The following is a 25,584-nucleotide window of genomic DNA, read 5'->3' as shown; positions in this document are numbered from 1 at the left end:
GGTGAGGTTGGTTGATGCTCTGAGCAACCTGCTCTAGCTGTAGATGTTCCTGCTGACTACAGGAGGGGGGTTGGACTGGATGAGCTTGGAACGTCCCTTTTCAACCCAAACCAATCTGTGACTCTCTGCTTCTACAGCTCATGGCAACAGCAGCTAAAACAACCTCTCCACCCAGCTGCTGGGAAACCCTAGCAGAGCAGAACAAGCAGTGCCTGATAGCCCAACAAGCAACCCTTTGATGTTTTCCTAGGCAGGAAAAGCTGCCCTTGAAAAATTAAAGGTCTGGTCTGAAAATGTTAGGTCATGAAAGGCTGAGGGACTCTTTCAAACCACTCTCCCAGGGCTCTCTGTGTCCTCCCCTGGGAGAATGCAAACAGAGATGCCAACATGAGAGCTCCTTCCTCTTCCTCATGGCGTTTTTATGCCTTGCTGTAGCTTAGCTCACTCCCACACATTGCTATTAGTACCTTAGGAAGCTGCCAGACCCTTCTACCACTCCAAAATCTAATGTGTCATACTAAAGAGAAGGTAAAGGCTTTTTTCTTGAAGGAATGAGATGGTGAGCACCCACCCAAAATGCTTTTTGTTGTTGGTTTGCTGCTTGGTTTTGGTTTAGATGATCTTGAAGGTCTCTTCCAAGCAAACTTGTTCTGTGATTTAAGCAAAAATGCCCCAAACCACCACAAACCTCTCTGCCACCACATCCTCCTTCCACATAATCCAATGGTTGACCACAGAAGTCCCAGAATCCCAGCGTGGTGGGGGTTGGAAGGGACCTCTGGGCATCATTCAGTCCAACACACTCCCCCTGCTGAAGCAGGGTCAGCCACAGCAGCTTGCTCAGGATCACAGTGGCCTGGGGGGTGGAAGCTCTCCAAGGAAGAAGACTCCACAACCTCTCTGGGCAGCCTGCTCCAGGCCTCCAGCAGCCTCACACCAAAGAAGTTTCTCTGGAACCTCCTGGGTTCCATTTTGTGTCCTTTGCCCCTTGCCCTGTCCCTGGGCACCACTGACAAGAGTCTGGCCCCAGCCTCTTGTCCCCTGCTCTTGCTGAGCATTCATCAGTTCCCCTCTCAGTGAGGGGATTCAGATTCACAGATTGCATTGGGTTGGGAGGGAGCCCCACAGGTCATCTTCTCTGGCCCCCTGCAGGCACCAGGGACATCTCCAACTAGATCAGGCTGCCCAGAGCCGCATCAAGTCTGACCTTGGCTGTCTCCAGGGATGGGGCACCAACCACATCCCTGGGCAACCTGTTCCAGTATTTCCCCACCCCCACTGTGCAGAACTTCCTCCTGATGTCCACCCTAAATCCCTCCTGCTCCAGTCTCAAACCACAGCCCCTCGTCCTACCGCCACAAGCCCTTCCAGACAGTCCCTCCCCAGCCTCCCCATCGGTCCCCTTTAGCTACATTCTCAGCTCTGGGGGTGAAGTTCTGCCACAACCCACCCCAAAGGCCACCCTGCTGTTTTGCAGAGCTGTATGTGCACTAAACCCCCCCGTAGGTGTCTGAGCTGCTCCCACCCAGCGCAGGTAAGGCGCATGCCGAGCCCATGTCTGCTGTGGATGCCTCCTCCCCTCCGGACAGTGTCCCCTTCTGTCGGAGCTGTCTCCCAGTTTGCGTCCTACCGGTGCTCTGATCGTTTCTGTTCTGATCTGCCACTCGCAGACCCCGAGCTCTCCAGCTCTTTACATCTCGTGTTGAACTACTTCTCGAGAACCTCCTCCCCCGACTGTGCTTTGTCTAAACTCTCTCTTTTTTTGTTCTTTTCCCCCCTTCTTTTTTTCTTCCCCCCCTCCCCCCGCTTTTCTTTCCTCTTGTGACTCGTCTCTCCCTTCTGTTGCTTCTCCTTCTGTTCTCTACCTGCCTGCCTCTGTGTTCGTCCGGTGTTGCCCCTCCCCCTCCCCCCTTTTTTTTATTTTTTGATTTGCTTTGTTCCAATTTTCATGTAGGGCAGTGGTTCAGTTAATGGGAGCCCCTTGCTGTCGACATCTGGTGCTAGTACCCCATGCCGGGGCCGGAGGCAGCTCCCGCAGACTCCACTGACCCCACGTCCCAGCATCACCTACAAGACCGCTAACTCCTCGCCCGTGCACTTCACCAGTTCCCAAGCCGGCCTGCCCAGCTTCTCCCCGGGCCGCCTGAGCCGCGGGCTGTCCGAGCACAACGCGCTGCTGCGGGGGGAGCAGCAGCCGCCCGCCCCGCCGGTGGCTCGCATCGGCTCCGACCCCTACCTGGGCCACCGCGACGACGCCGACAGCCCCTACCGCGCGGTGCCGGAGGACACCCTCACCTTCGAGGAGGCGCTGGCCACCAACTCGGGACGGTCCTCGAGGACTTCTTACGTCTCCTCCTTGACCTCCCAGTCTCACCAAATCCGCAGGGTGCCCAACGGCTACCATTACACGCTGGGGCTCAACACGGGCCCCGGGACTGGCACCAGAGGACGTAGCTACTACCAGGAAGCCGACGAGGACGACTGGTGCTAGCGGCACGGCGGAGCCCTCCCAGGCCAGCGCGCTTACAATCGATGAGTTTTATCATCTGGAAGGCTGCGGTGCCCAGCGGCTGAAGGGGGCCCTCGGGGCGGCCCCCACCAAGAGAACTCTGCTGTGCCCCCCCAGGGCCAGAGACACTCCTGCAGCCTCTCTCCTCTCTTTCTTTCGTCTTCTTTTTTTTTTGCTTTCTTTTTTTTTCCGGTGTTGTTTTTTTTTCGTTTGTTTTAATTTGGTTTTGCACTAGGCAAATGGAAGGTGAAGACTCCTTCCTTAGGGGGAAGGCAACGTGGGGAGCACTCCCCTCTCTCCCTCCCCCTCTCTCCCACCTCCCTACTGCCTTGCCTAGTTCAAAGGCGGTGAGCCTGCGACACGCCAAGTCCCCACCTTCGGCGGTGGGAAAGAAGCAGACTGTCCATCCCGGCCGAGACTGGCACGGTTTGGTTGGGCTATTAATTCATTCATTTATTGTTTTCTTTTCATTTTTCCTCCCCTCCCGGTCAGGGTGGGCGGTCGGGGGTCGCAAACGGGACACTGACGAACAAAAGACGGCACCCGCCTCTCCATCTCCTTCACCGCCCGGCAAGAAGAGATCTACCCCAAGAAGCTGGGGGGAGGAGCAAAGACAGCCCAGAACAAAGGACAGTCCCTCGGGACTTGATGTTCAATCCTTTTGTTGTCTGTTTGTTTGTTTTGTTTGTTTGGGTTTGTTTCGGTTTTCGTTTTGGTGGAGCCTCCCCGAGCCGGCCTGAGCGTTCCAGCCCCCAGGACTCTGCTGGGGACACCGCTGCCCTGCGGATCTCTTTTCTTTTTTCCTCACCACCTCCGGGCTCCTTCCCCCCGACGACACACACGACGACGAAGCCACAAAAGAAGAGCTGCTTTGTGAGGACTCTTTCCTTGCTGCTGAGACTTCTCTGGCCGTCCCTCTCTCTCTCTCTCTCTCCTGTCGACCGCCACACGCCCTCACTGTTTTGTCTTGTTTACAATAGAAGCTTGACCTAGCAAAAAAAAAAACAACCCAAACAACAAACACCCAAACCCACCAAACTTTAAAAGAAACACAACAACAACAACAACAACAAAGGGAAATCCAGAAACAAACAACAAACAAAAGAGGGAGGAAAAAAAAAAACCCAACCCCAACCCACCACCACCACACAACAATTCAACAACAAGAAGAAAATGTGTAGGGGTGAGAAGAAGAAACGTCCTTGGTTTTCTATCAAGCTCTTAGCTGAGAACTTTAACTTTTCATTGTGTGCATTTTTTTGTAAATTGTACAGTAAAAACAAAAAAAAAAACAAAAAATAACAAAAAAAAAAGAAAAAGGAAACAACAACAACAACAAAACAACAACAAACAACAAAGCCCAACAAAATTTACTCTTTGATGTAGAGAATTAGTCCCAGTTGTCATTCCAGGTCCCACTGTTTCTACCGACTGCTCCAGTTGTTCACTACTAAGTGCCTAACCTTTGAAATCTTTTCACAGCGACGATGCAAACCTCTTGCTCTGAGGCATCAGACCTTGGGTGAGCGCAGGGAAGGGAGGGAAGGGAGGGCAGAGCCAGCAGGAGCTGCTCGGCTCGGCCGCCCCCCGCGGGGAGGGCGGCAGGCCCGCGACGTGCACCAAGCCCGCAGCGGGCACCGAGCCCGGGGTGGGCACCAGGCCCCCAGTGTGCACCATACCAGGCCCCCAGTGTGCGCCATACCGGTTCCATGGTGTGCACCATACCAATTCCATTGTGTGCACCGAGCCCACAGGGTGCACCATACCAATTCCATGGTGTGCACCAAGTCCATGGGGTTCACCATACCAATTCCACAGTGTGCACCAAGCCCATGATGTGCATCAAACCCAGGGCGTGCACCAAGCCCACGGTGTGCACCAAGCCCACAGTGTGCACCAAGCCCAGGGCATGCACCAAGCCCACAGTGTGCACCAAGCCCATGGTGGGCACCAGGCCCATGTAGCACACCAGGCCCACAGTGAGCACCAGGCCTGTGGTGCATCTGCTGGACAGTGGGGCCGAGAACCAGGTTGGAAGCTTCCAGTGGGGAAGGCAAAATATATACTTTTGGGGTTGGTTTGGGGCTTTTGTTGGCCTTTTTTTTTGGTTAAGTTTTGGTCTGGTTTATTTCTTTTTTTAATTTTCCTTTTATTCATTTATTTTTATGGTTTGGTTTGGTTTGGTTCTTTCCCCACCCCACTTAATCCACACTTTAACTGGCGGGAGGGGAGTGATTGCAGCAGCAAACAAGCCCGGCCTTTTCTCACGGAGTAGAGTGTAGGTCCTGCAGGAGAGATGCAGGTGGAAAAGTACAGCATCTGCAGAGATGCTCTTGCAGGAGAAGTGTCTTTCACGCTGCATGTCAAGCCTCAGAGAGCTCTGGCCACGGTCCACGGTGCAGAAATTGTATGAGGGCAGCTGGAGAGAGTCTTGGTCTTATTGCCTGTTAAGAGAAGGTCAAAATTACTACTACTACTATTAATAATAATAAGCAAAACCTCTAACTCTGATTCTCAGGGATGAGATTTCTGTGTTCTTGCAACCACCCTTGCGTTGGGCACTTCCTTTCTTTTGTACCCCTGTGGATTTCTGCACGTGCAGCCTGGGACAGGGGCAAAGGTGATGTGCTGGTGGGGATGGAGCGCTGAAGGAGAAGCCTGGGCAGGACTTCGCGCCCGTGGGTCTGAAGAACCGCTGCAGGGCTAATTTGGGGTGCAGGGTGGCCAGAGGACACTGACAAATGGTTAAAGGAGGAAGGATGGGAGGTGCCAGAGAAGCACTGCTGAGAGGAAGGAGAAGAGGGTTGGACAGGCCAATTTCTTTCGGAGGATCTACCGAGCCCCAGAACTGTTGAACCTTCTCCAAGCGAAGCGGTGGCTTAGGACAGGTAGAGATCCTGATGGACCCTGGCGATTGGCTTTGTCTCTGGGGTGGCTTGGAGGGTATCAGATGCTACCAAAATGCTCAGGAGGTCTTTTGTACTCTCAGCAAAAGGCTTTCAGCCCCGGGCTGGGAGCAGTCTGCCGTAGGATTGTCCTTCACGTCTCCTGTAGCTCTTCTGTTGAGGAAGTTCAACCTGGTTCTGTTTCCTCCTCGGGCGTTGTTTTGGGTTCTGGTTTTGTTCCGTTACTAAATAACAGGCTCCGGCCAATCTCATCCCTGGATTCTGCTGAAGGCTGACTGCTGTGGGTATCTCTGTCTCTGTATTTGTGTGCACTCTGAATAAAGGAGGCCTGGTCACCAGAGCACCACCGAGGGTGGTGGCCGTGAGCGGCCCGCGGAGGGCTATGCAACAAGACGACACGTTCGGCACCACATCCAAACCACCACCAGTTCAGAAGGAACCTTCATCCATTCTGTAGCTTTCATCTGCTGGATTCCCCTGGTTCAGGCTTCAGCATGATTGTGACCAAATGTTTTATACGTTCTCCTTACACGAAGGCACAAACACTTCCTCTGCAGTTGCGCTCCGGGAAGTCGAAGGGAGGCAGAAGGTGATCTGCTCCGAGCGTGCATGCACACGTTGCACCCACACTGCAAAGTGACAAGCGCTGTCTTTCTGTACTGAATGATTTTGCCTTTCCCCCTCCTCAGCCCTTTCAGACCCCCCGAGCCCCCAGCCCCACACTAACACGACACCCCAAGCGCACAGCCGGGCGATGGCCTTGGCTTACACCAGGTCTTGGGCAGAGCGCAGCGAAGCATCTCGCAGATTGCATTGGGTTGGAAGGGACCTTCAAAGGTCCTCTCGTCCAACCCCCCCCCTGCAGTCAGCAGGGACACCTCCAAGTAGATCAGGTTGCTCAGGACCCCATTGAGTTTGGCCTTGAATGTCTCCAGGGATGGAGCCTCAACCACATCCTTGGGCAACCTGTTCCAGTATTTCCCCACCCTCATTGTGGAGAACTTCCTCCTGATGTCCAACCTAAATCCACCTTGCTCCAGTTTCAAACCGCTGGCCTCATCCTGTTGCTGTGAGCCCCTTCTAAACAGTCCCTCCTCAGCCTTCCTGTAGGTCCCCTTCAGATACTGAAATGCAGCTCTAAGGTCTCCCTGGAGCTTTCTCTTCTCCAGGCTGAACAGCCCCAACTCTCTCAGTCTGTCCGCACAGCGGAGGTTCCTCCAGCCCTCTGATCACCTCTGTGGCCTCCCCTGGACCCAGTGCAGCACATGTCCACATCCCTCTTGTGCTGGGGGCCCCGGAGCTGAACACAGCGGTCCAGGCGAGGCCCCACCAGAGCAGAGTGGCAGAGTCACCTCTCTCAACCTGCTGCCCACTCAAGTTGTCCAATCCTCCCCCCACCTGGTAGGGGCTGACGACACAGTGACAGACGAGCCTGCCCACAACCCCTTCATGACCCCCCTCCCCCACCCTCCTCCCCAGCCTTTCTTTTCCATGATTATTATTAATTTTTAACTGTCCCCCCTCGAGGCATCCAGGACATCCCCCAGGACCCTCCTCAAGTGAGTTGCCAAACTTGAATTGCACCCACTCAGTTTTGGTTTGCCTGCATCCAGACCCAGTCTCGTAGTGGCTGTACTTTGACTTGAGTAATGTTTGCATGTAAAATATATACATATATACATAGCTATAAACCAAGCAAGCAAGCAAGCAAGCAAGCAAGTATGTGCATGGGAAGAAAACCAACCAACCAACCAAAATGTTTATCTTGGTTAACCTTTTTTGATACAATGTACTACTCATCAGCTGTTGATTTTTAATTATATTTGATATACATTGGGGGTTTGTTGCAAAAGTTTATATTCAAAGGAGGAGGAAAAAAAAAAACCCAACCAACCAACACCACAAAAGAAAAATGCAGTGTTCAGAGTTCCAACCATGCAACACAAGAGGAACTTGACCCCCCCAAAAAAAAAACACAAAAGAGAAGGAACTGGCTGGAGGGCTGAGCCCAGAAAGTGGTGGTGAATGGTGCCACAGCCAGCTGGCAGCCAGGTACCAGTGGCGTCCCCCAGGATCAGTTCTGGGCCCCATCCTCTTTAATATCATCACTGATGAGCTGGGTGAGGGGATTGAGTCAGTCATCAGCAAATTTGCAGATGACACCAAGCTGGGAGCAGGAGTTGACCTGTTAGAGAATATAAGGGCTCTGCAGAGGGACCTTGACTGACTGGACTGATGGGCAGAGGCCAACAGGATGGCATTCAACAAGTCCAAGTGCCAGGTGCTGCACTTTGGCCACAGCAACCCCAAGCAGTGCTACAGGCAGAGTGGCTGAGAGCTGCCAAACAGAGAGGGACCTGGGGGTGCTGATTGACAGCAGCTAAACATGAGCCAGCAGTGTGCCCAGGTGACCAAGAAGGCCAATGGCATCCTGGCCTGGATCAGGAACAGTGTGGCCAACAGGAGCAGGGAAGTCCTTGTGCCCTGTACTCTGCACTGGTTAGGCCACACCTTGAGTCCTGTGTCTAATTCTGGGCCCCTCAATTTAAGAAGGACATTGAGAGACTTGAAGGTGTCCAGAGGAGGGCAACAAAGCTGGGGAGGGGTCTGGAGCACAGCCCTGGGAGGAGTGGCTGAGGGAGCTGGGGTTGCTTAGCCTGCAGAAGAGGAGGCTCAGGGGAGACCTTCTTGCTCTCTCCAACTCCCTGCAGGGAGGTTGTAGCCAGGTGGGGGTTGGTCTCTTCTCCCAGGCAAGCAGCACCAGAACAAGAGGACACAGTCTCAAGCTGTGCCAGGGGAGGTTTAGTCTGGAGGTGAGGAGAAAGTTCTTCCCAGAGAGAGTTGTTAGCCATTGGAATGTGCTGCCCAGGGAGGTGGTGGAGTCCCCATCCCTGGAGGTGTTCAAGAGGGGACTGGATGTGGCACTTGGTGCCATGGGATAGTCAGGAGGTGTTGGGTGACAGCTTGGACTTCATGATCTTTGAGGTCTCTTCCAACCTTGGTGATTCTGTGATTCTGTGAAAGGGGGGGTGGGGGGGAAGAACAATAAGAGGAAAACCAAGCTCCCACAGACACACAGACACCAAATGTTCTGTGATTGCCTCGTTTGCTGCCTGAGTGATATTGATCAGCCAGCCTTGGAATTCTGCAGCTGTTTCTACAGTTACATTTTGTAGGAAGCAAAAGTCCTTGAATTAAAAATAAAAACTTAGCAAAAAACCAAAACCAACCCAAACAAAGCAAAAGTCACCAAGTCAAGCAGCCCTGAGTGAGTCCCAGCTGGTGTTCACAGTGTGCCTGGGGACCGGGAGCCCCTCCGCAGAGCAGCCTCCCTCCCTCCCTCCCTGCTCCTTCCCACCCGCAGCTGTGGGAGGCAGCTCCCCCTGACCACCCCTTTAGAATCATAGAATCAGTCAGGGTTGGAAGGGACCACAAGGATCACCTAGCTCCAACCCCCCTGCCATGGGCAGGGACACCCCACACTAGATCAGCCTGGCCAGAGCCTCATCCAGCCTGGCCTTAAACACCTCCAGGGATGGGGCCTCAACCACCTCCCTGGACAACCCATTCCAGGCCTTCACCACTCTCATGGGGAAGAACTTCCTCCTCACCTCCAGCCTCAATCTTCCCACCTCCAGCTTCATTCCATTCCCCCTAGTCCTATCACTGCCTGAGATCCTGAGCAGTCCCTCCCCAGCCTTCCTGTAGCCCCCTTCAGATACTGGAAGGCCACAATGAGGTCACCTTGGAGCCTTCTCTTCTCCACACTGAACAGCCCCAACTCCTTCAGTCTGTCCTCATAGGAGAGGTGCTCCAGCCCTCTGCTCATCCTCCTGGCCCTTCTCTGGACACCTTCCAGCATGTCCATAGTCTCATAGAGCTGTTGAGGGTGGAGGAGACCTCTGAGCTCATCAAGTCCATCTGCTCACCCAGAGCTCACAATCCAACCACTGCTGCTAAGCCACCACCACTAGACCACATCCCTCAGCGTCACATCCATGTATCCTATAAAGCCCTCCAGGGATGGTGACTCCAGCACCTGGCTGGACAGCCTGTGCCAGGGCCTGAGAACCCTTGCTGGGAAGAAACTTTTCATGGTCATGGAATCATAAAATTGCTTGGGTTGGATCATCCAACCCAGCCATCAACCCAACACCACCCCAGCCATCAAACCATGGACCCAGGTGCCATGGCCACACCTGTCTTGAACACCTCCAGGGATGGTGGACTCCAGCACCTCCCTGTGCAGCCTGTTCCAATCCTTGACCAATCTGGCAGCAAAGACATTTTTCCTAGTGTCCAACCTAACCCTCCCCTGGCACAATTTCAGGCCTTTTCCTTTTGTTCTATCCCCTGATACTAGAGAGACGAGACCAACCCCCACCTCACTCCAACCTCCTTTTGGGGAGTTGTAGAGAGCAATGAGGTCTTCCCTCAGCCTCCTCTTCTCCAGACTAAAGAACTCCAGTTCCCTCAGCTGCTCCTCACCAGCCCTGTTCTCCAGACCCTTTGCCAGCTTCATTGCTACTCTGTGGACCTGCTCTAGCCCCTCAATGGCCTTCTTGGAGTGAGAGTCCCAAAACTGAACTCAGGATTTCAGGTGTGGAGTGACAGCCCATGAGATCCATTGTGACCCCAGCTGTAGCTTAACCCAAAGAGGGATTCTGTAAGATATCAGCCCTGCCTGTGGTTGACTTTGTGGAGGCTCCACAGATGCTTGGTCTGAGGAGGGACACACTCACAGAATCACCAAGGTTGGAAGAGACCTCAAAGATCAGCAAGTCCAACCTGTCACCACAGACCTCATGACTAAACCATAGCACCAAGTGCCACATCCAATCCCCTCTTGAACACCTCCAGGGATGGGGACTCCACCACCTCCCTGGGCAGCCCATTCCAATCCAACAAGAGCTCAAGAGGCAGCAAACTCACACCCACTGGAGCTGAGGGTTACCAAAAACCCCAGCAGTGACTGAGTCCTTCAAGGTGTGTAAGAGAGCACAAACTGGAACCCAGGAGGTTCCACCTGAAGAGGAGGAGAAAATTCTTTGCTGTGAGGGTGCCGGAGCAGGCTGCCCCCAGAGGCTGCCCTCCTCTGGAGGGATTCCAGCCCCTCCTGGACATTGTGATCCTGGGCAAGCTGCTGGGGGTGCCTCTGCTTTAGCAGGGTTGTTGGACTGGATGATCCTCAGAGGTTCATCCCAAGGCCCACCACGCTGGCGTTCTGCTGTTCATTCCTCTTGCCAGCCCCAAGTAGAATCCTGATAGTCTGAGGGCTGTGGCAAGCAGCACTTCCAGAAAGTGACTGCAGCACTGACCCTGACTGCAGCAACCAAACATCAGCTCAGTGCTGGCCAGTTCCAAAACTCACATTCCAAAACACTTTGCAGAAGAGGCTGGGTTTGCATCCTCATGTGACAAGAAAAGCAAACCAAGACATCTCGAGGGGACTAAACTGCCCAGGCTCAACCAGCATGAGAGTGCAGAAGAGAGGACATCTCCTGAGCTCCTGCAGGTCACTCTGCCTCCCTCATGGCTCAGGGTCTGGAATCCCTGAGGGGGGGTTGTATACCTGCAGGCAGGGTGTCACTAGGAACATGGCATCTCAGTAGAGGATGTGTTGGTTCCTTGGAGGGAATTCAAAGCCAAGGAGCAGTAACAAAACTGATGGCAAGCCAGGGACTGACTCCTGGTGAGAGTGGTGAGGAGCTCTGCGTGCTGCTGAGGCAAATGTTTGTGGGGGTGAAGTCCTGAGGTGGGTGAGTCAGCACGAAGGAGTTGCTGAGGCTGTTTGAGAAGGGAGGTCTGAGCCAACCAGCTCCCAAACAGCAGATTAAAGCCCTTTTGCCTGCAGAGGAAGCCTGGGAGATGCTGCTGGAGCAGAGCTGTGTTAATTCAAAGCAAACAGTATCAGTGGCCATGCCTGCTTCGTTTCATCCTCATCTCCACTTTCTGTCATTGCTCTGAAACAGAATATCCCAGCACTGCCTTTGTCTGTGGCTGGTTTCATTAGTTCTCTCTTTCTGGCAGCCTTTTCTCTGCCCAGCATGGCATGAACAGAACAGGAGGAGGTGGAGGAGGAGAAGGGGGAGGAGGAGGCATGGTGCTTGTCCAGCTTCTCCCCCACAAAAGCCTGAGATACCCCCAGGGATGTAAACCCCCTTTTTCCCCACAGGAGGCTGAGGAAGGGGAGTGGCTGTGGTTGTGTTACTGGGGTCAGTGAAAGGAGAGAGAGTGCTTAACAGGGAGGTGCTGAGCTGAGCCAAGGGGACTGTGGATGGATAAGTGCATGCCTTTGATGAGGGTTTCCCCCTCACCTCTTCGTGGAGTGGAGAACAGTTAAAAGACCTGGTGGTTTGGAGGTGATCCACCCAAAAGACCTGGTTGTGCAGGTGGTCCACCTAAAAGACCTGGTTCTGCAGGTGATCCACCTAAAAGACCTGGTTCTGCTGCAGGTGATGCACCTAAAAGACCTGGATTTTCAGTTCTCCACCCAAAAGATCTGGTTTTGTAGGTGATCCACCTGCTGCAGGTGATCCAACCAAAAGACCTGGTTCTGAAGGTGATCCATTTAAAAGACCTAGTGGTTTGCAGGTGATCCACCTAAAAGACCTGGTCCTGCAGGTGATCCACCCAAAAGGTCTGGTTTTGTAGGTGATCCACCTAAAAGACCTGGTCCTGCAGGTGATCCACCCAAAAGGTCTGGTTCTGCAGCAGGTGATGCATCTAAAAGACCTGGTTCTGATGGTGATCCACCCAGAAGGTCTGGTTCTGCAGCAGGTGATGCATCTAAAAGACCTGGTCCTGCAGGTGATCCACCCAGAAGACCTGGATTTTCAGTTCTCCACCCCAAAGGTCTGGTCCTGCAGGTGATCCACCTAAGGCCCTGCAGCAGGGTGGTGGTGTGTGAGAGGAGCCTCTGCGCTGTGAGGAGGTTCCAGGGCCCGCAGCAGAGACCGGCTGCCAGCCAGAGCCACGAGCCAGGCCAGCTGATGCGCTGCCAGGACCGGCGGCCGTGGCTGTGGGGCCGGGAGGCGTTCAGCAGCACCTGAGGAAGGAAAGGCGACCCTGTGTCACTTGTTCTTGACAAATAAAGTCCTCTACACGGCAAAGCAGACAAATCCTGGTGTGTCTCTGCCCTTGGTGTCCTTGACCAGCCGAGTCAGGGCACGCAGCGGGCAGAGCGGGGTGAGTGCAGCTCCTTCTGCACCCAGCTGGGCTCTCCTCTCCTCGAGGCCAAGCAGCAGCTGGGAATCCATGAGGGAAGCTTCTAGAAACCTCATTTCCCACCGCAGTGGTGAGAGGGCAGGGCAGAACCTGGGTGAGGTGGGATTTAACCCGTGCATTGCCAAGGAGGGGGAGAGCTGGTCCAGGCTGGATGAGGAGGGAAGAGTTCAATGCTGAACACCATACAGGTCTCACAGGAGAGTGGGGGACCCTCCCTCACCCCCCAGATACTGCAGCGGGGGCTGCTCTGTCCCCATCACCCTGTGGGTGCAGGGTCAGGTCCCCAGCAGGCTGGGGTACAGCTCTGGGGGCAAAGCACCCCAAACCCCACCCATGTCTCTGTGTCCATGTGTCTGTGTTTGTGTGTCCCGGTGTCCATGTGTCCGTGTCCGTCCATCTGTGCGTCCCTGTGTCCGTGTCGCTGTCAGTCTGTCTGTCTGTACCCCGTCCAGCTCTCCACACGGGGGTCTATGTGGGGATCCCCCCCGCAAACCCGGGGGTCGTCGGAAGCTCGTCTGACTTCGGGGCGTGCAGAGGGGGCGCCGTTGACCACCGCTCCCCATCCCGGTGCCGCAGTTGCGGAGGGAAGCGCCCCCTCCCCGCAGGGGTCCCGGCAGCGCCGGGCGGGCCGGGGCGGAGCGGGGCGGGGGCGGCGGAGCCGGGGCCGGGCCTGTCCCGGTGGCGGGGCCGGGACCGGGATGCGGCGGCTCCGGGGCCGGGCGCACGATGCGCGGCGGGGCGCTGGCGCTGGCGCTGCTCTGGGCCCTGCCCCTGTGCCCGGCGGGGCTGGAGCCCCCCGAGCCGGGATCGGGGCTGCACGCAGGTACGGGGCAGCGGCGGGGAGCGGCGGGGCTCGGGCATCCCTGGGCGGGCTGCTGGGCGCCGCGGTCCCCGCTAGGATGCACTGCGAGCACGGCGCTGCGGGCCCCGGGCGGCCGGCGGCTGCTGCGCTCTGCCGGGGGGAGCCCCTGCAGCCCCTGCCCCGGGGCAGCCTCCGCTTGCCTGGGGGAGCGGAAAGGCTTCCCCCCTTCCTCCCCGCCAACGGCGTTCGCCGTGGGCTGCAGGGAGCGGGCAGAGGTGTGGGGGGATGGCAGGGAAGGGCTCTGTTTGGGGGCTGCCCAGGGAGGTGGTGGAGTCACCATCCCTGGAGGTGTTTAGGAAGAGACTGGATGGGGCGCTTGGTGCCGTGGTTTAGTTGATCAGATGGTGCTGGGTGATAGGTTGGACTCGATGATGTCGAAGGTCTCTTCCAACCTGGTTAATTCTATTCTATTCTCAGTGCGTGTGAGGGTCTTGGTGGCGGGGCACGGGGTGCCTCTGCCCCGGAGCTGGCATCCCCGGTGTGCAACGTGCCATGCTGGGGGGTGCGTGTCTTCACCGGGAGGTCAAGAGAGCCTGGAACAGGTTGCCCAGAGAAGTTGTGGATGCCCCATCCCCGGAGGAGTTGGAGCTCAGGCTCTTCGGGGATCTGAGCAGCCTGCTTTAGTTGCAGATCTCCCTGCTGACTGCAGGGGGCTTGGAGGGTCCCTTTACGGTCCCTTTAAAGCCTCTTCCGACTCAAACCAATCCCTGTGCCACAGCTGGGTCTATTCCTGTGTCCGGGGCACCGCAGCATGTTCCATGTCTCTCTCCATCCTCCAACGTCTCTCCATCGTGTCCCTCCTCTCTCCCCTCTGCAGCTGCTCATTGAGTCACTGTCCTGAAACCTTTCATGAAACTTGGGAATGCTGAGCCTTGTCCCTCCCTATGGCCAGAGCTCACCTGGGATAGGCACAGGGAGCTCCAGGCTCCTCACCCTGTAAAGCAGGGTACAGGACTGGCTTGGCTCAGGAAAACTCCAAGCCAAGCAGGTCCATAGTCGGAGGGGGGGGGGGGGGGGGGGCTGGGACTGGGACTTGTCCCTGGGAGGTGGTGGGCTGGGTGGGGGATGACAAATGTGTTCTTGAAGTGGCTGTTAAAAGGGATGCTTGCTTCGGGGGCAGCAGCAGCAAGATGTTTGCTGCTGCATTTGCATCGTGCTAACACTTCCAGGTCCTGAGCAAGAGGGGGTGACCTCAAACCCCTGGCCAAAAATGTGTCTGAGTGTGCCAGGGGCCTCAGACCAGCCAGATCGGTGGGAATGTGCTGCTGAGAGGGAAACCACTGATTTGTCTTGGTAGAGCTTAACTACCACTGAAGCTTGGCTGGGAAACGAGGCTGGAGAGATGCATTTCACAGCCTGGGAAGCCGAGCTGGGAGCTGCATTCCAAGGGCTGGAACCGGAGTGAAATCCAAGCGGGGATAAGGTGCAAGGGGATTGAGGCTGAACCGAGGAACGTGGGAGGTGATAAGTCCTTTCTGTAACTCCAGTGAGGGTGTTGGGCTCTGTGGGAAGCAAGGGGGAGAGCCAAGGAGGCTGTCTGCAGCCCAGCCTTTCCCTGGGCACAGCAGGGAAGGGAAGAGCTGGAAGGGCCAGCTGGCTGCAGCAGCTTTAGGAAGCTTCAGCTCCTGATGGTTTTATTTCCTTTGAGTCCAGCCCTGAGGAGGATTTGACTGCTCATCATCCAGGTGTGTGGCTCTGCCTTCTGATCACTGCTGCCCAGACTGGGAGAGGTCATGAGCTCAGGCAGGGTTTCAGGTTTTATGGTGCATTCTGCTGGTGAGCGGGGCACAGACCTCCCTGTGTGTGGGTTTGCCAAGAAAAGGACCTGGGGGTAGTGGGTGATAGTAGGCTGAACATGAGCCAGCAGTGTGCCCAGGGGGCCAAGAAGGCCAAGGGCATCCTGGCCTGCATCAGGAACAGTGTGGCCAGCAGGAGCAGGGAAGTCCTTGTGCTCTGTGCTCAGCACTGCTCAGGCCACTCCTTGAGTCCTGTGTCCAGTTCTGGGCTCCTCAGGTTAGGAAAGATGTTGAGCTGCTGGAAGGTGTCCAGAGAAGGGCAACAAAGCTGGGGAGGGGTCTGGAGCACAGCCCTGGGAGGAGAGGCTGAGGGAGCTGGGGTTGCTTAGCCTGCAGAAGAGGAGGCTCAGGGGAGACCTTCTTGCTCTCTGCAACTCCCTGAAGGAAGGTTGTAGCCAGGTGGGGCTTGGTCTCTTCTGCCAGGCAAGCAGCACCAGAACATGAGGACACAGTCTCAAGCTGTGCCAGGGGAGGTTTAGGCTGGAGGTGAGGAAGAAATTCTCCCCAGCAAGAGAGATTGGCCACTGGAATGTGCTGCCCAGGGAGGTGGTGGAGTCCCCATCCCTGGAGGTGTTTAGGAAGAGCCTGGCTGAGGCATTTGGTGCCATGGTTGAGTTGATCAGATGGTGTTGGGTGATAGGTTGGACTGGATGATCTCTGAGGTCTTTTCCAACCCCTGGTTAATTCTATTCTATTCTATTCTAAATAGGAGAGCTCTTTAGGGTTGAGGCTCTTGTTCTCCAGCCAGTCCCTGCTGATGGAGCAATCCTGCTCTGAGGAGGACAGTGGCAGGATTGTGTGCACCCTTAGCAGGCTTGCAGCTGACCCCAGGCTGAGCAGTGTGGTTGGCACGGCTGAGGGATGGGATCCATCCAGGGGGACCTGGACAGGCTGAAGAAGTGGACCCTTGTGAACAGCCTGAGGTTCCACATGGCCAAGTGCAAGGTCCCAGATGGGTCAGGGCAGCCCTTGGTATCAGCACAGGCTGGGGAATGAAGGGAGGGAGAGCAGCCCTGTGGGGAAGGGCTTGGGGGTGTTGGTTGGTGAGAACCTGGGCAGGAGCTGGCACCAAGTGCTGCCAGCCCAGCCCCAGCCTGTCCTGGGCTGCATCCCCAGCAGTGTGGGCAGGAGTAGGGGCAGGAGGGGATTCTGCCCCTCTGCTGTGCTCTGCTGAGACCTCCCTGCAGTGCTGGGGCAGCTCTGGAGTCCTCAGCACAGCCAGGGACCTGTTGGAGCAGGGCCAGAGGAGGCCCTGAGCATCCAGAAACACCAACTTTGGGCTGTGTGGCATCTCCCTTTGACCCTTCAGTGCATGCCCTGTGGACTCCTCAGTGAGGCAATTCAACAGTGGTGTAATTTACCCCCCAAAGCCCTGAACTGTGCATTCAGAGTGGCAGAAACACAGGAGCCACTGCCTCTGTCCCCATCACAGAGAGCATCTCTGCTGCCTTCCCCTGCAGCTCTTTGACCCTGTGAAGGCAGAGAATGAAGGGTTACAACTTGGGGGCTTGCAGGAGCTAGGAGAGCCCCCAGGCAGAGCCCACCAGGGACCTCTTACAATGCAGCTTTTATCTCAGAGGCCTCTCATGTGCTCCTCCTAGCCAAGGGTTTCTGCACCAGAGGGTGAAGGGCAGAGCCAGGCTGGGTTTGTTGGGGCCTTTCAAAGGGGGTTGAAGGGTGGGATTGCTGCTGCCTGGGGGGTTGAAGTGGCCACCCCAGGAGTCAGTCTGCTCTGCTCCCTGCAGACAGAGGACTCAAACCCCAGAGAGTTTGTTGCAGTGAGCTGTGTGCCAGGTCTGAGGGAGCACATCCACGTTCCCACACGGTGTGGAAGGTGCCAGGAGTAAGGCAGTGATCCTACCCCTGTGCTCAGCACTGGGGAGACTGCACCTGGGCTGCTGTGTCCAGTCTGGGCACTGCAGTGTGAGAGACACTGAGGTGCTGGAGGGGGGGCAGAGAAGGGCAATGAAGCCGGTGAGGGGTTTGGAGAGCAGGTCTGGTGAGGAGAGGCTGAAGGAACTGGGAGGGTTCAGCCTGGAGGAGGTTGAGGGGAGAGCTCACTGCTCTCTACAGCTCCCTGAAAGGAGGTTGGGGTGAGGCTGGTGTTGGCCTCTTCTGCCAAGTAACTAATGACAGGGCAAGAGGAAATGGCCTCAAGCTGCACCAGGGGAGGTTTAGGTTGGATATGAGGAACAATTTCTTTCTTGCAAGAGTGGTGAGGCATTGGAACAGGCTGCCCAGGGAGCTGGTGGAGTCACCACCCCTGGAGGTGTTTAAAAGACACATGGAAGGGGTGCTGAGGGACCTGGGTTAGTGGTGGTGGCTAAGCAGCACGGTGGGACTGGGAGCTCTAGGCAAGCAGATGGATTTGATGAGCTCAAAGGTCTCTTCCAGCCCCAACAGTTCTGTGACTCTCTGGAAGGGATTCAAGGACACACAAGTGCTGGTCCTTGGGGGAGGCTTTTTCTAGAGCAGAGCTGCTTGCTGCAGGTTTCTGATGACATAAACCCACCAAGGAGGTGAGAGCTGGGTGATACAGGCACTGGACCTGTGGAAAGACAAACAGCTGAACTGGGCCATGCACTGTGGCACCCAAACTGCTGCCTGCCCTTCTCCAAGTGTTGCCAGAATCATAGAACTGTCAGGGTTGGAAAGAACCTCAAGGATCAGCCAGTTCCAACCCCCCTGCCATGGCCAGGGACACCTCACACTACAGCAGGTTGCTCACAGCCACCTCCAGCCTGGCTGCAAAAACCTCCAGGGATGAGGCTTCCACCACCTCCCTGGGCAGCCTGTGCCAGGCTCTCACCACCCTCATGGGGAACAACTTCTTCCTCACATCCAATCTGAACCTACCCATTTCTAGTTGTGCTCCATCCCCCCCAGTCCTATCCCTCCCTGACACCCTCAAAAGTCCCTCCCCAGCTTTCTTATAGCCTCCTTCAGATCCTGGAAGGCCACAACTAGGTCTCCCTGGAGCCTTCTCTTCTCCAGACTGAACAGCCCCAACTCCCTCAGTCTGTGCTCATAGAAGCCTCTCTGCTCTCCCAGGCAGGGCCAGCAAGCAGCTCCAGCTCCCAGTGCTCCAGCCCAGGCTAAGCCAGGCTGGTTTTCAGTTTGCCTCCAGCAAGCTGGAGTTGTCTGAGGGGTGGATACAGGGTTTGGTGCGAGAAGCAGCTCAGGGTAGCTGTCCCCACCCCTTCCCTTGCAGCAGTCTCCCAAAATCTCTTCATTTCTTGCAGGAGGAGCCACCATCTGCTCCTGGTTGAGGTCTGTGCTGTGGGGGCTGACGTAACCTCGTCCCACCCCTGGCTGAGGGAGCTGGAGGGAGCTCTTTGTGCGTGTTCAGGGTGTGCTGTGCATACACAGAGCCTTCATCCTCACTCTCACAGGCTCTGTAGTCAGCACAGGGCTGGTGTTAAGCCTGTGTGGGCAAGGGGAGTTGGCTGGGGGACCACCAGCAGCGGCTGTGAACGGTCATGGCTCAGCCTCTAGGGAGAAGAGCTTCCTGCCCTGGTCCCTGCCATCGTTCCTGTGGGCTTTGGGGTTGCTTGAGCCTTGTTTGGGAAGGAAGGCTCAGGACATCCTTTGGAGAGGTGGTGGGGATCAGGTGGTACCTGGGGACTGTGGGTGCTGGGGCTTGGTGCTGGTGGCTCCAGCTGGGTGCAGCTCTGCAGGGTGTGAAGAAGGAGCCCTGCTCCATGGGGATCAGAGAATCACAGATCATCATCAAGATCAACGCTGGCCTACACCACCATGGTGTCAGACAGAGACACCATTAAACCATGTCCCAAAGTGCTGTGTCCACATAGAACCAGAGAATGGTCAGGGTTGGAAGGGACCTCAAGGCTCAGCCAGTTCCAACCCCCCTGCCATGGGCAGGGACACCTCACACCACAGCAGGTTGCTCACAGCCACATCCAGCCTGGCTGCAAACACCTCCAGGCAGGAGGCTTCCACCACCTCCCTGGGCAACCTGTGCCAGGCTCTCACCACCCTCATAGGGAACAACTTCTTCCTAGCATCCAATCTCAATCTCCCCATTTCTAGTTTGCTCCATCCCTCCCACTCCTGTCACTCCCTGACACCCTCAAAAGTCCCTCCCCAGCTTTCCTGTAGCCCCCTGCAGATACTGGAAGCCACAATAAGCTCTCCCTGGAGCCTTCTCTTCTCCAGACTGAACAGCCCCAGCTCCCTCAGTCTGTCCTCATAGCAGAGCAGCTCCAGCCCTCTGCTCATCCTTGTGGCCCTGCTCTGGACACACTCCATGGAGGGGCTGCAGGGGGATTGCAGCTCTTGCCCAGGGCCAGGGTCTCCTGCCTGTCACCTCAGTAGCATTTTGGAGCACAGAGGTGAGCACTGGGAGCTCATTTCCTTCAGCTGAAAAGAGAGTGGATGCTCTTCCCCCCCAGCCTGCCATGGCACAGCCAGGTTTTGTTTCTGTGTGTGCTTTGCTCTCTATTTTTCCACAAACCAGGCTGGCACAGGGAGGGGACAGGGACAGGCTCTGCTCACTTGCACCCTGGCATAGGACAAGGGACAAGGGATATAAGCTACAGCACAGGAGGTTCCACTTCAGCATGAGGAACTTCTTCCCTGTGAGGGTCCCAGAGCCCTGGAGCAGGCTGCCCAGAGAGGTTGTGGAGTCTCCTTCTCTGGAGCCTTCCCAGCCCCATCTGGATGTGTTCCTGTGTGCCCTGTGCTGGATTCTATGCTCCTGTCCTGGCAGGGGATTGGACTCAAAGATCTCTGGAGGTCCCTTCCAAGCCCTAACATCCTGTGAGCCTCTGTGATCTGTCCCTGTCCTCCATAGCCAGCATGGGAGAGCTCAGCAAGTGCCCTGGGAGCACTTGGCCCTGCTGGAGTGTAGCAGGGTGAGCAGACCTGCTGCTACCCTGGGCTCTGCTCCACCAGGGCCAGGCAGTGATGCTGGCAGAGAGAAGAGCTTCCTGACTGCCACCAAAGGGATTCCTTGTCCCTGTTGTTCATTCACTGTGCAAAGGCTTCATTCAACCTGCAGCCCCTGTGCCAGGGCAGTGGGCTGGAAAGTTTTGCTCTCCTGTGGGCATCAATTAAGAAAGCAACTTCTGCAGGACTTCAGCAGCCTCCTCCTCTGCCTTTCCCACTCTGAGGACTCAAAAGAGCAACTCAGTGCCAAAAATCAGCTTCTGTTTAGGGCACATCAACCTTGACAGCGTTTCTGTGGCCCACAATGATGGCAATTAGTGCAGCACTAATTACCCACGTGGAGCTTTGCCTGGCTCTCCCCACAGTGTAATTCCTGTGGGGGTTAAAGGCCACTTCAGGTCACCTCAGGGTGATCCTGGTGCTGCTGGGCACAAGGGTGGCCTGGTGTTGGTGCTGGCTGGTTAGATCAGAGAATGGTTTGGGTTGGAAGGGATCATCCACTTCCAACCCTCCTGCCATGCGGAGAAAGAGAAGAGAAGGAGAGGAGAGGAGAGGAGAGGAGAGGAGAGGAGAGGAGAGGGAGAGGAGAGGAGAGGGAGAGGAGAGGAGAGGAGAGGAGAGGGAGAGGAGAGGAGAGGAGAGGAGAGGAGAGGAGAGGAGAGGAGAGGAGAGGAGAGGAGAGGAGAGGAGAGGAGAGGGATAGGGAGAGGGAGGAGAGGGAGAGGAGAGGAGAGGAGAGGAGAGGAGAGGAGAGGAGAGGAGAGGAGAGAAGAGGAGAGGAGAGGAGAGGAGAGGAGAGGAGAGGAGAGGAGAGGAGAGGAGAGGAGAGGAGAGGAGAGGAGAGGAGAGGAGAGGAGAGGAGAGGAGAGGAGAGGAGAGGAGAGGAGAGGAGAGGAGAGGAGAGGAGAGGAGAGGGAGAGGAGAGGAGAGGAGAGGAGAGGAGAGGAGAGGAGAGGAGAGGAGAGGAGAGGAGAGGAGAGGAGAGGAGAGGAGAGGAGAGGAGAGGAGAGGAGAGGAGAGGAGAGGAGAGGAGAGGAGAGGAGAGGAGAGGAGAGGAGAGGAGAGGAGAGGAGAGGAGAGGAGAGGAGAGGAGAGGAGAGGAGAGGAGAGGAGAGGAGAGGAGAGGAGAGGAGTCCCCATTCCTGGAGGTGCTCAAGAGGGGTTTGGATGTGGCACTTGGAGCCATGGTTTAGTAGTCAGGAGGTGTTGGGTGACAGGCTGGAGAGACCCTTGTCTCTTGATCTGGGGAGCCCATATCTGGACTCTTGATATGGCCTCACTAGGGCAGGGTAGAGACAGAAGCAGGTCACAAGCAGGGCCTGGGATCTTTCATAGCAGCTCATCTGGATGATATTGATGAGATAAACTGGCCCAGTATGAGATGAGAAACTGGCCCAGTATGTGATGAGAAACTGGCCCAGCATCCCTGCTTTATCTTTTTCTTTCCTTTTCTTTTGGGGAGGAAAAACCTTATTGCTGGCTGCTTGGTGCCCCAGCTTGGAGAGCACTTGGGAGCAGATGGCTGCAGATGAGTTAAACCAGCATGAACCACACAAACCACCCCCTTGCTGCTCTCCCCCTTTCCATCACCAGCTCTGAGCAACTGGGAGCAGCTGCTGCCTCCTCCTCCCTGCAGTATCTCCAAGTCTGAGTGCCAGGTTCTGCACATTGGCCACAGCAACCCCAGGCAGTGCTACAGGCTGGGGGCAGAGTGGCTGAGAGCAGCCAGGCAGAGAGGGACCTGGGGGTACTGGGTGACAGCAGGCTGAACATGAGCCAGCAGTGTGCCCAGGGGGCCAAGAAGGCCAAGGGCATCCTGGCCTGCACCAGGAAGAGTGTGGCCAGCAGGAGCAGGGAAGTCCTTGTGCCCTGTGCTCAGCACTGCTGAGGCCACACCTTGAGTCCTGTGTCCAGTTCTGGGCTCCTCAGGTTAGGAAAGATGTTGAGATGCTGGAAGGTGTCCAGAGAAGGGCAACAAAGCTGGGGAGGGGTCTGGAGCACAGCCCTGGGAGGAGAGGCTGAGGGAGCTGGGGTTGCTTAGCCTGGAGAAGAGGAGGCTCAGGGGAGACCTTCTTGCTCTCTCCAACTCCCTGAAGGGAGGTTGTAGCCAGGTGGGGGTTGGTCTCTTCTCCCAGGCAAGCAGCACCAGAACAAGAGGACACAGTCTGAAGCTGTGCCAGGGGAGGTTTAGGCTGGAGGTGAGGAAGAAATTCTCCCCAGCAAGAGAGATTGGCCATGGGAATGTGCTGCCCAGGGAGGTGGTGGAGTCCCCATCCCTGGAGGTGTTTAGGAAGAGCCTGGCTGAGGCACTTGGTGCCATGGTTGAGTTGATCAGATGGTGTTGGGTGATAGGTTGGACTTGATGATCTCTGAGGTCTTTTCCAACCTGGTTAGTTCTTCTCTTCTCTTCTCTTCTCTTCTCTTCTCTTCTCTTCTCTTCTCTTCTCTTCTCTTCTCTTCTCTTCTCTTCTCTTCTCTTCTCTTCTCTTCTCTTCTCTTCTCTTCTCTTCTCTTCTCTTCTCTTCTCTTCTCTTCTCTTCTCTTCTCTTCTCTTCTCTTCTCTTCTCTTCTCTTCTCTCTTCTTCTCTTCCATTCCATTCCATTCCATTCCATTCTATTCTATTCTATTCTCCTTTTCCATGGCAGCTTCCAGTGGGAGCTGGAAGGGCTGGATGCAAAGGGCAGGTTAAACGAGCTGCCATCGGCGGAGTGCATCTGCGCAGGAGTGAGACCTTCCCGTGGCCAGAGCTGCCTTCTGAAGAGGTTTCTTTCTTTTCTCTGAGGGCTTTGAGTGGCTGCATGAGGCAGCTGGGCTTTGCCTGGTGGAAGTGCTGGAGCTTCATTTTGGCAGGCAGGGATGCGCCGGGGCCGAGCGAGATGTTCCGTAATGAGAGCTATTAAAAGGTCGTTAGCGATGCAGAGGGGGTTGGAAATTGCATCTCCTATTCCGGCAGCCAGCCTTGCGGGAGGAAGGAGGTTTTACACAGCTCCTCAGCTCTGGGCTGTGACTGCTTGGGGTTTGGTGGTGGTTTGGGTTGGGGTTTTTTTCCCCCTCCCCTTACCGGAGCATTTGGAACGTTTTCGGTTTGCAGCTCCCCTCCGGGGACAGGCTGGGACAGCTGAGGATGCTCAGCCTGCAGAAGAGGAGGCTCCAGGGAGACCTTCTTAGAGCAGCCTTCCAGTACCTGAAGGCAGCTCCAGGAGAGCTGGGGAGAGGCTTTTTACAAGGGGCTTGTGGTGATAGGATGAGGGGAAAGGGATTGAAGCTGGAAAAGGGGAGGCTGAGACTGGAGATGAGGAAGGAATTCTTTCCAGTGAGGGTGGGGAGGCACTGGCACAGGTTGCCCAAGGAGGCTGCCTCCTCCCTGGAGATGTTCGAGGCCAGGTTGGATGAGGCTGTGAGCAAGCTGGGCTGGGGGGAGGTGTCCCACGGAGATGGCTCTGAGATGGTTTGTGGTGTGGCTGTCAGGGATTTTGCAGGAGCTTAGTGGCTGCAAAGCTGATGGCAGAGGCTCACTATCAGAGCTGAGTGGCTGCAGCAGGGAACTGGCCTGCATCAGGAAGAGTGTGGCCAGCAGGAGCAGGGAAGTCATTGTGCCCCTGGACTCAGAGGGCAGAGGGGTGGCTCACTGAGTCCTGTGCCCAGTTCTGAGCCCCTCAATTTAAGAAGGACATTGAGAGACTTGAAGGTGTCCAGAGAAGGGCAATGAAGCTGGGGAGGGGTCTGGAGCACAGCCCTGGGAGGAGAGGCTGAGGGAGCTGGGGTTGCTTAGCCTGGAGAAGAGGAGGCTCAGGGGAGACCTTCTTGCTCTCTCCCACTCCCTGAAGGGAAGTTGTAGCCAGGTGGGGGTTGGTCTCTTCTCCCAGGCAAGCAACACCAGAACAAGAGGACACAGTCTCAAGCTGTGCCAGGGGAGGTTTAGGCTGGAGGTGAGAAGAAAGTTCTTCCCAGAGAGAGTTGTTAGCCATTGGGATGTGCTGCCCAGGGAGGTGGTGGAGTCCCCATCCCTGGAGGTGTTCAAGAGGGGACTGGATGTGGCACTTGGTGCTGTGGTTCAGTAGTCAGGAGGTGTTGGGTGAGAGGTTGGACTCGATGATCTCTGAGGTCTTTTGCAACCTGGTTGATTCTGTGACCTTCATTCCCAGGTGAGGAGGTTGGTTTCCATTTCACAAAGCTCCTGTTTCTGCCCTCTGGCTTCTGAGCAAAGCCAGGCAATCAAGTCCCAGGCTCTCTCCCACGACCTAAATGAGAGGTTGCACAATTTGTTCCAGTTCCATGGCACTCACTGCAAGGTTCTGCACACACCTGGCAGGAGAGAAGGGCTCAGGTTCCTTGCACAGCAGGGTTTGAGCAAGACTTCAGCCTGGGGCAGGTGGCAGGTAAAGGGCTGAGCTTTCCCAAACTCCACAGGCAGCAGGAAAAGGCAGCAGGAAATTCCCTCCTCCCCTCCATCCTTCCTGCTGCTGGGGTTGGACTCAATGATCTCTTGAGGTCCCTTCCAACCTCTACTGCAGTGTGATACTGTGTGGGGATTGGTGCATTGCAGGGACCAAAGCAAAGCAGGGCACAGCTGCCTCAGACCTGCTCCTGCAGCTGGTAAGGAGGATGAAAGCCTCCTCCCTGCCTCCTTCCCACCCCCTTCCCCCTTGCCAGTGGGGTATAGATGAGGATGAGTGTGTATTTCTTCTCCCCAAACCACAGTTCATGGCCAGGTGCTTTCTTGTTGTCAGGCACCTTCCACCAGCTCTTGGCATCAAATCTCGTGGGGCTGAAGTCCCCTTTGGTGGCTGTAAGTCAGACACTGCCATTGCCAGGCAGGTCAAGGCTTCCCCCTGCTCCCCTGGGAAGTCTGGGGGCTGGGTGAGAGGTGGGGACTCCCAGGGAGAGCTGCATGCTGCAGCTTGGTAAAGCTGACCCAAGGTGGTGCCCATCTGCCTCTGCGTCACTGCTCTGTGGGACCACAGAATGTCAGGGGCTGGAAGGGGCCTCCAAAGCTCCTCCAGTCCAAGCCCCCTGCCAGAGCAGGGTCACCTAGGGCAGGTCACACAGGAACACAGCCAGGTGGGTTCTGAGTATCTCCAGAGAGGGAGACTCCACTACCCCCCTGGGCAGCCTGCTCCAGGGCTCTGTCCCCCTCATGTGCAATGGAACTTCCTCTGCCTCAGCTCCCACCCTCCCTGCTTGGGCTAGGCAGCTCTTGCAAAACCTTGCACCATGCTTCAGCAGAGAGGCTGTGGAGCCTCCTTCTCTGCAGACTTTCAAGCCCTGCCTGGATGTGTTCCTGTGTGACCTGCCCTGCCTTCTATGCTCCTGCTCTGGCAGGGGGGGTTGGACTGGATGGAATCCAGAGGTCTCTATGAGGAGAGGCTGAGGGA

General features: G+C 56.1%; 2 protein-coding genes across 2 annotated transcripts in view; both read left to right on the top strand.

Moving 5' to 3' along the window:
* Positions 1-2,667, top strand: part of CACNA1B (calcium voltage-gated channel subunit alpha1 B) — a 432,602-nt gene extending 429,935 nt beyond the window's left edge. Inside the window, exon 46 of the mRNA XM_054174438.1 lies at positions 1,955-2,667. Within this exon, the coding sequence (XP_054030413.1) occupies positions 1,955-2,491 (537 nt within the window). The 3' untranslated portion in view covers positions 2,492-2,667. The remainder of the gene's footprint in view (positions 1-1,954) is intronic.
* Positions 2,668-13,362: 10,695 nt separating this feature from the next.
* The window catches only part of LOC104306153 (collagen alpha-1(I) chain-like), a 95,466-nt gene continuing 83,244 nt past the window's right edge, over positions 13,363-25,584 (top strand). Inside the window, exon 1 of the mRNA XM_054174185.1 lies at positions 13,363-13,465. Coding sequence (XP_054030160.1) covers positions 13,369-13,465 — 97 coding nt within the window. The 5' untranslated portion in view covers positions 13,363-13,368. The remainder of the gene's footprint in view (positions 13,466-25,584) is intronic.

The sequence above is a fragment of the Dryobates pubescens genome, chromosome 29, assembly GCF_014839835.1.
Source record: "Dryobates pubescens isolate bDryPub1 chromosome 29, bDryPub1.pri, whole genome shotgun sequence".
Taxonomy (NCBI): domain Eukaryota; kingdom Metazoa; phylum Chordata; class Aves; order Piciformes; family Picidae; genus Dryobates; species Dryobates pubescens.
This window is presented reverse-complemented; position numbering and strand designations above follow the sequence as displayed.